Source organism: Anarrhichthys ocellatus, unplaced genomic scaffold (genome assembly GCF_004355925.1).
Source record: "Anarrhichthys ocellatus isolate YVR2014 unplaced genomic scaffold, GSC_Weel_1.0 scaffold1, whole genome shotgun sequence".
Taxonomy (NCBI): Eukaryota; Metazoa; Chordata; class Actinopteri; order Perciformes; family Anarhichadidae; genus Anarrhichthys; species Anarrhichthys ocellatus.
The window spans coordinates 16,754,968-16,763,803 of record NW_022280031.1 but is presented as its reverse complement, the minus strand read 5'-3'; the positions used below and the strand labels follow the sequence as shown (position 1 = coordinate 16,763,803).

General features: G+C 42.6%; 2 protein-coding genes across 2 annotated transcripts in view; one reads left to right on the top strand and one right to left on the bottom strand.

Moving 5' to 3' along the window:
- Positions 1 to 2: 2 nt before the first annotated feature.
- On the bottom strand, positions 3 to 1,380 carry LOC116384748 (tripartite motif-containing protein 35-like; the record flags this gene model as incomplete). Its single annotated transcript, XM_031849693.1, has 2 exons — positions 1,207 to 1,380; positions 3 to 640 (listed from the first exon to the last, which is right to left on the bottom strand). A coding segment is annotated over exon 2 (621 nt), but the record flags the coding sequence as incomplete, so codon positions are not given.
- Positions 1,381 to 4,017: 2,637 nt separating this feature from the next.
- lmcd1 (LIM and cysteine-rich domains 1) overlaps positions 4,018 to 8,836 on the top strand; it is a 15,180-nt gene continuing 10,361 nt past the window's right edge. Inside the window, exons 1-2 of the mRNA XM_031854030.1 lie at positions 4,018 to 4,435; positions 4,566 to 4,786. Coding sequence (XP_031709890.1) covers positions 4,760 to 4,786 — 27 coding nt within the window. The 5' untranslated portion in view covers positions 4,018 to 4,435; positions 4,566 to 4,759. The remainder of the gene's footprint in view (positions 4,436 to 4,565; positions 4,787 to 8,836) is intronic.

Below are 8,836 nucleotides of genomic sequence, written 5' to 3'. Positions count from 1 at the left end.
ATCTTCTCCTTCATCATCTGACTCTTCTGCTCCTCTTCCTCCCTCAGAGCAGAGATCCTGGCCTCCTCTTCCTCCTCTAGAAACTGGTGAAGCTTCTTAAAATGCTCCTTAATCTGCCTCTCTGTGTGTCCGACCTGGACCGTCATGTGTTCTGCTGTTTGATCACAGTTTCCTTTAACTTGTTCAAAGAGCTTCAGTTTCTCCTTTAAGAGCTTCAAGGATTTCTTGAGCTCCTCTTTGTGATCCTGTGCAGCTTCATCGATGGGTCTGAATCTGTGGTTGTTGTGTCTCCTTGATTCTCTGCAGACGACACAAACCGGCTCCTGATGGTCCAGACAGAAGAGTCTGAGTTTCTCAGAGTGCAGACTGCAGAGACTCTCTGAAGCTCTCTGATCTCTCTCCAGTGAAAAGGCCTCACACAGGTTCTTTAAAGCCAAGTTACAAGGAGGCTCACTCTTTGATGATCTTCTCTTACAAACTGGACACTCTTGTATTTGTTTCTCTCTCCACCAGTTCTTCAGACAGTCTTTACAGAAGCTGTGGCTACACGACAGAAAAACAGGATCGTTGTAGATTTCATAGCAAACAGGACAGCAGAGATCCTCTTCTGATCGTGAAGCCATTTTGTCTCAGAGTGAAGCTGAAAACAGAACACAGAAATAAGTTTTACTTTCACTTTGACACGTAGCTCCACTAATAAATAACATTGTATTAATGTTATTCAAAAACCCACAATACTTACAGTAAAAAAACACTTAATTCCTATTTGACCTTGCCATAATTTGCAGCCTTTTGAAATGTAGAACTTTTTTGCTTCTAGCTCCATCAATCAATTTGTGAAATATGGGTCATTGCTATTTTTTTTTAATGTTACAAGTTTGTAATTGTATTATTTTATTGTTCACATAAAGTTACTGCCTATCTTCCTTTATAATGCTACTGTACCGCACCATTTTATAGACCAGAAGAGTTTCCTCATGAGGATGTAGACATACTGACAAGCTGCTTTCTACATTAAGTTATACCACCTCCAGTAAAGAGATCAGCTACACGACAGAACAACAGGATCTTTAAAGATGTCATAGCAAACAGGACAGGAGTGATCCTTTTCTGTTTGAGAAAACATTGCCTGCTGTGTTTTCAGCTTCACTCAGAGACACGACAGGGACGTTGGTGAGTCAAGAAAATAGAAAGCTTTACTTTCACCTTGAGTTGTTCCTCCTTATAAAGTCGAGTTTATAATAGGAAATCAGCAGCAGATTGAAGCGCCAGTATTCCAGTGTTAAATCCCAGTGTTTCCAGTATTTCCTCCATTGTGTGACTTCTCTGTTAAGTTTAATGTGTTGGTTAAAACACAGTAGACACAAAGTGCAGCAGTGTCATAGGATGCGTATCATTTAATGCCTTCAACTGTGGAATGAGGAACACAGATATACAGCCATCAGGTGTACGCGACCACGCCTTCTGTGAATTCCTGTCACATAAATATGGGGTGGAGAGAACAGGTATGTAGTGAACTATTCAGCTTCTACAATGTGACAATGTCGTAACACCGCCTGCATGGGAGACAGGGCACATTTATCCTAACCGGTCTGACTGAACCTCAACCTGCCAACCACCTGACTCCTCCCTCCCCAAACAAACAACAAGGAACACAGGTGCCCTCGCGGTCATTTAGCAGGTATGTGTGTGTGTGTGTGTGTGTCACAACAAACATTCTTTATAGAGTTGTCGTTTAATATGTAGTGGTGCACAGAATGATGTCACACAGGCTCAATCTGGTGCAACACATTTAATTAACGTGTTCCGCAAAATACAAAAATATGACTTTCGGTATACAATCGCTTCACAGCGTTTTAGACAACAGAGATTCTCATTATCTCGCTTAATCACCATTAACGGTTTCAAAATACCACAAATGCACAAAATTAACAATTACAACTCCTCGTAAACTCCTTTGAGGGAAATATGGTAACATGAGTGACGCGGGCTCCCTCACATGAGGGCTCATTATCAAGGCTGCCGCTCCGCGGTCATGCTACTGCAATGGCGGCCGGGAATCTTGCATTAGCTAACTAGCTAAACTTAGTCACAAATAAAAGCTTACAAAACCTAACGCAGTGCCACCAACGTACAGTATGACGTTGTACTTGCGCGGGATACCCAAATAACATCACCAGCTTACTTTCAAAATACAAAAATATGACTTAAGGTGTACCAGCGTTTTCTGCTTCCATCTTCTACGCAGAGATTGTCATGATTTCGCATATTCACGCAAGACTTCGCTGTGACTCTCCTGTCGTGGCCGATGGTATGTGATTTAGCGACATATACCGATCCCTGGAGTGGTATGCCGCTCCTGTTCCAACGGCATACACCGTTTCCGAACGGCAGGTGCTGCTTGGAAGTGGAAGTCCACTGTCAGACAGGCAAAGCAGATATGGCACTAAATGAAAAGTCACATTTCATGGCAGTGTATTCAATAGTTATTGAGATCGCAAAGTCTTTGGATTCATCCTCCAGCACAAATTTATGGCAATAATAGCTGTTGAAATATTTCAGTCTGGGCCAAAGTGGTGGACTGACAGACCAACGGAGCCACGCTTCCATGTGGCTAAAAATAGTATCAGTCTCTGATGGCAGTGCACAATATTGGATGGGAAAATACATTCTTCAGTGGATTGTGAAGCCAGTCATAGTCTGGCCTCGTAACAAACAATATAAAGTGTACATGCTTTTCTGGGGTGGAATAAAAACAACAAATTGTAAACATAAGAATTATGACTTTTTCTGTAAACATTATGATATTTTCCTCTCTATATTTGTAATATTATGACTTCATTTTCGTAATATCCCGGCTTCATTCTCAAAACATTGCAACTTTTTTTCAAAATATAATAATATATAAAACATAACTATTTCTCAAAACATTATGATTTTTTCTAAAATAATTTTGACTATGTTCTGGAAATCTCCCGGAAGTTCTATTTATCCCACTGAATGTCCCTAATTGAGTGAGTAAGTGAGTGAGTGTGGGTTTGTTTGTGCACCTCTGTGTCTGTCCACTCGTCTGTAGTCTCGCATTCTGCTGCAGCACACCACTTAATATTTTGGGTGCCCAGTTGTCCTTCTCTGCTGTCCGGCTATCCTCCAGTGGGGTCTTGCCTACGTCGCCGACCTCCTGGTAAACCACCAGAAGGGCTCTGGCTGTCTGGCCATCCTCAGACCCTTCCATCAGTGCTGCTCCAGCCTGAGGTTTCCTGCCCCACCCCTGTCCGGTATTCCTCAGCAATAAAACCGGGTTGGTTAGAAATGAGCTGCTGCGCTGACATCTCTACTTAAATTGGCTGCACCTGTCTCTCTGCCGAAAACCAGGTAAGCCCTGCCTATGACCCTTGACTCCGCCTCATACTGAGGTTACCCATGCCTGGCCATTAGTACCTGGAAACTGCAGGAGTCGCTTCCTGCTGGTCATTAGACAGAATACAATTTTAAGACTTCAGCATTGACTTTACTTTTGCTAAAGGCTCTACCTGGCTGTTCGCCCCATTAGCCCCTTTTTTGCCGTCTGGCTTTGATTGACCGTGAGTGTCCTGCCTAGCTCTGTTTAGAACGATTTGGCCTGGTCTCCTAATCCCTGTTGGTCCTGCCTGGCTTTTCCTGACTCTGTACGGCTCTGCCTGGATCACTTTATTCCTCTTTTAGACCTGCCTGGCTCTGTGAAGTCCCATTGGTCCAGCTAGCTTTGTTAACCTCTACGGACTGCCTGGCTGTGTTTAACACCACTCTGGTTGGCTCACTTTGGCCCTATTCAACTCTGTGGTCTACATTCTTCTAAACTTCACACTAAAAAGCTGCAGAATGAGAGGAGGTGGAGGAATCCCTGATGTTCCTATTGGCTAAGGATTCTTTTCAGGCTCACTCTGATTGGCTGGCCGAGCGTGAGCAGGGAATCCCTCAGGGCTCTCTGTGTCTTTGTCTCAGATTAAAAACATAAACAGTCCAGTCAGGCCTCGCTGCACCAGGTAGTCCTCCAATCTGCTGAGGACCAGGACTGAATTCACATCCTGGTCTGCTGCAGAAAGCCAGCTGTGCAGCTGCTGTTTTTTAAAGAATCTGCCTGATTACTGCCAGCCTGCGGCAACATGCTCTACAGCTGTAACAGAGGAGGAACCTAATATTTAGCAAAGCAGGGTGAATTCACTGCTCAGCAGAGTCAAATACAGAAAACAGAGGTGAATGAGGGAAGCTGCTGTTGAAGTGTATACAGCAGAAAGGGTTGGAGCAAAATCAGGAGTTAAAGAAACCGACTGAGTTCAGGTTGCAGAGGGTGGAGAAGGAGAGCCAGCAACAGGACGAATCAGGAGGGAAGAGGGGAGGAAAAAAAGACAACAGAAAAGAAAACGCAGAAGTCCACAGCTGAGGAAGACAAAAGGTGAGTTTTGTTGAGATTCTATGAAGAAAGAGAAAGAAAAGAGTTGGAATTGTGAAATCAAGCTGGAAAGAGGAAAATGACTTTGCAGTGAGAGTTAAAAGTAAAGAAGTGAGCTGATGTTTCTCTACAGGAATGAGGTGAAAGTCTAGACAGTTAAATTGCAGTGGGCTGTGGAGAGCCGGCGGAGCAGAGCGGCGGCAGGAGCGATTGTGGGCGGGGAGAGAGGAAGTGTGGTCGACAGGAGAGGAATTTAAGCCCCATTGTTCTGGAAGAGCAGCGGCAGAGAGAGCCGAGGAGTCGAAGTGCCGACGGACGCTGGACAACATGGACGTGAGCTCAGCCATGGAGAAGGTAGGACAGAAACATTGACATCCACACAGCTGAAATATGTCATGTATACTTCCAGATTAACAACAACAGTAAGCAGGTCAAGGGTCAGAGGGTCAGGTAGTCTGACTCTGATGTGATGGAGATCGTCTGTTGATGGAGAAACTCTTGTGAGTTCAAGTGAACTTTCGTTTTACTGCATTTCACAGAATTGTGTTCATGATGATTCATTTCTGTTTGAGAGCTGGTTTATTTTGTCAAGGCAAATTGAGTGACATATACGTCTGGCCAACATCATTTTCAATCAAGCTTCGTCCTTAGACGCCACAAGTCAAGGATAGGAACTGGCTATCAGACTCAAAGATGGCGCCCTCTTAAGTGCGTCTTTTTTAACAGTTTAAAAAACTTTTAAAAAAAAAAAGCTTTTGCTTTATATGGCACAGACATGATCAGCCAAAAACAATGACGACACAAAATGATTTACTCAACAACTAATCGGTGGAAATTTATGAGATTATATTTGTTGGAGATAATTTCTCCAAAGAGACTATTGCTGGAGGAAAAAGGTGCAGCAGTTACCGGCCGAAAAAGTCAGTTTGAGCGATGTCAAGATGGCAACACTCGATGGATTGCTCGGCCCTAAAAAAGAAGTTGACCTCATGCTGATTTTTTTATATCATGTTGGTTATTTGACCTGCTATAGACAAAGCAGTTATATCTCTCCAATCTCTCGTTGATCACACCCGATCCCTTTCAAACAGCTGGAGATTCGTAATTCAGTCAGTGAAGGTAATCCACGAACACGAGGACCTGATCCCTAACCACCCCCCCGCGCTGGCTCTGTCGTGTGCAGTTATTCTCCCACAGATCCCTCCTGTAAATCATCCTCTGGTTGTTCGTCCAGAGGTCACATCAGTCTGAGTCATATAACCTGACGGATCAGTGTCACCTGTCGGGGGTTTGATCCCCCCAACCCCTTCTTTGCATACAGGAGCTGGAAAAACAGCCATCACCAGGGTGAAAATAACCTCTAACACACACACACACACACAGACACACACAGACACACACACACACACACACACACTCACACACAATGGACGTCAGGATAGTGGGGAGGTATATCTGTAACCAAAATACAAAACAAGAACTCTCAGACAAGAAAACAACCAATAGACTCGCAACTAACAATGTTTTTCATAATCCATTCAATGCCAGAAAAAAAACAGTAAAAAATGCCTGTAACACTTTCCAGAGAGCCAAAGGCGATGTCATCAAATTGTTTTGTTTGAACAACAGTCCAAACTACAAAAGAAATATTGAATTTATGAAAAGATAAGACTGAGGAAAGAAGTAATTCCTCACAAATGACAAGCTGGAACTGGGAAATGGTTGACTTTTGTTTTTTTTTTAAAGGATTCATTCATTAGAAAAATTGTTATCATCCTCATCATCCTTATTATCATTATTATGTTTCAGTTTTATTTCCAGACAGAGTTTGTGAGGAAACATCTATTTTGGAAACAATCCAATCAAACTGTCCTCTCTCCCTGATATGCTGTTTATTAACACTTTTTAATAGTGATAGTGAAATGGTGCTCTCTTCTATGAATTCCAGCTCATTCGTGGCATATTGTCTAGTTTTGTTTTAAATGGAGTACAACAGGAAATATCCATGATGCCAAGTGACAAAGTTTTGGACGTTAAAGAGGCTCGGCTCGCCGCCTCTTTGACCTCCAGCTTCTTATCTCTCAGCGTTTCCTGCAGTTTAACCGTCACATAGCTGACATGTTTAGAATTACTCAGCGCGGCTCAGTCCGGTCCACCAACGACATACTCGCCTTATCTGACTCCCTAAATATAGAGCTGCCCCACGTTTCCCACTTTCTGAAAAAATGATGCATTTCTAGTGTGGCTCATATGTTTCATTTGGCAGATGTTTTCATTCAGAGCGGCGAAACGTTCTGTACTGTCAAGTATTCGTGGTTAAGATGACTCCGTCGGTCCAAGTGAAGGTTGTCAGTGACCACATGATAACAGAGGAGCAAGTTGTGATGAAGTAAAAAGCTTTAAATCAGTCATTAGCTCAGATTTCCATCACAAAAAACAATATCTTTAACATAAACATTCTGTAGTTCTATAAGGATTCATTTGTGGTTGCAAATTAAGATGTTTTTGCAACCACAAAGTAATAAAAGTTGTTCAGCGTGACTCGTTCACCACAACATTACCTGCATCATGAGTGCTGTGTCATGACTGGTCACAGGATGAGTAACAGGCTTATTTCTTGCTTGTTTGGAGGAACGTTTGAGTCACGTCTGCTCTCACTGTGACTCCCACCAGACTCACCAGAGTGAGTATACGCACTGAGAAGAACACCGTGAAACAAACTGTTTTCAAATTGCATTAAAATGTCGTGTCTGGCTTTTCTGCAGGAAGAAGAAAATTACATGAAAACAGTGAAAAATGAGCCAAAGATGTAAAGCTCACCAACAACAGCAGATGTTTAGTGGAATGTTCCTTTAAACCAACTTCAGAAATGAGTTTTCGTACCACTGCTGGTGGTGTCAGCTCAGTGACATAATAATGAACACACACACACACACACATTCTATCAGTCAGTGTATTCCAGAGGGATGTAATGAAGTGTTGTTCTTCTTCAGCTGTGTCTGTTGCAGCTGTGACCTTTTCAACAGATCAACGGCCTCTTCACCATCTCACACACTCTCTCGTCACACCTCTTATCGCACTCATCTGTGCTCTCTAATGACTGCTGTGGTCTGTGTCTGTTTTTCCTGGTGTGAGTTCCAATGAAGGGAAATCTCAAAAGAATATATGTACGTTTCGGGCCAGCAACTTATCCTCATAAAACGTTTGTTTGATATCTTAACAAGGCGTTACTCGTCATTGTTTGTGCATTTTCCAACGAAAGTTAAGCAATGCGTGTCAATTTCCACTCGTTATATGAGTATACTGTCTTTTCAAAATAAACCTGTCTTTACAGCAAACAAGGCAAAAAAAACTACAGTTAGCTTTAGGAAAAGATCTTCGTTTGAGTTAAAATAACGACTGAAGTGGTGTTACTTAAGTACAAAAGTTACATGACAAATAGCCTTGAATTGGTTTTTACGGTCTTTGTACTTCATCGTTCTTGATTAGTGGATCACATGCTAATTGATTTCATGTGATATCTACGAATTATAGCACATTCATTTTTGTGGGTTAGCACTGTTAGCACCCTTGGCTATGAGCCGCCGGCTCGTCGTCGTCATGTTGAGAGCCGTTGAGAGGCAAACGAATCGTTAATATAATTTAAACCAGTAAGTTGTATAAAAATTCACCCTCTGTTGTCATGTATGGGAAAATAAGCTATAAAGACCCAAATAGATTGTTCTACCAGGCTGTAAACATGTTTATTTGTGCTATAAAGTTGAGTATTTTAACATACTGTAGTTCTATAAGGATTGACCCACTTCTGAAACCAGCCTTGAGTGGCCATTCAAGGAAATGCAATTTTTGGTATTTACTCAGCTTCGTTTTTTAAGCACCGGAGGTTGCGGCTTGATTTCAACATGACAGTGTTCTCATACGCAAAGCCAGGTCCATGAAGAAGACGGAAGAACAGAGCCGTGACTGTGATCCTGACCTCATTAACCAACATCAGTTTTTGACCTCACTTGATTTTGGCTGAACGGGAACAAATCTCTGCATCCAGGTTCAAACATCTGATGGAAAGAGCTCCCAGAGGAGTTGAGGCTTATTTTGTAGTTCATTACTTTGGATGAGCTTGTGTGTGTCTCTTTCTCTCTCTCTGTATATATATATATATATATATATATACACACACACACACAGAGAGAGTATATTACTTGTATGAATGTCTCCCTGAGGAGAGATGGGCTTGTTAATACCTGGTGACGGATGGACAGGTGGGCAGTCTGTCAGCAGCAGGTTGTTTGAGCAGAACAGTCGTCAGGTTTCCTGCCAGAGGCTTTAGAAACAGTCAGTCATCCCAAGTATTGTAGCCCACACACACACACACACACACACACACACACACACACACACACACAC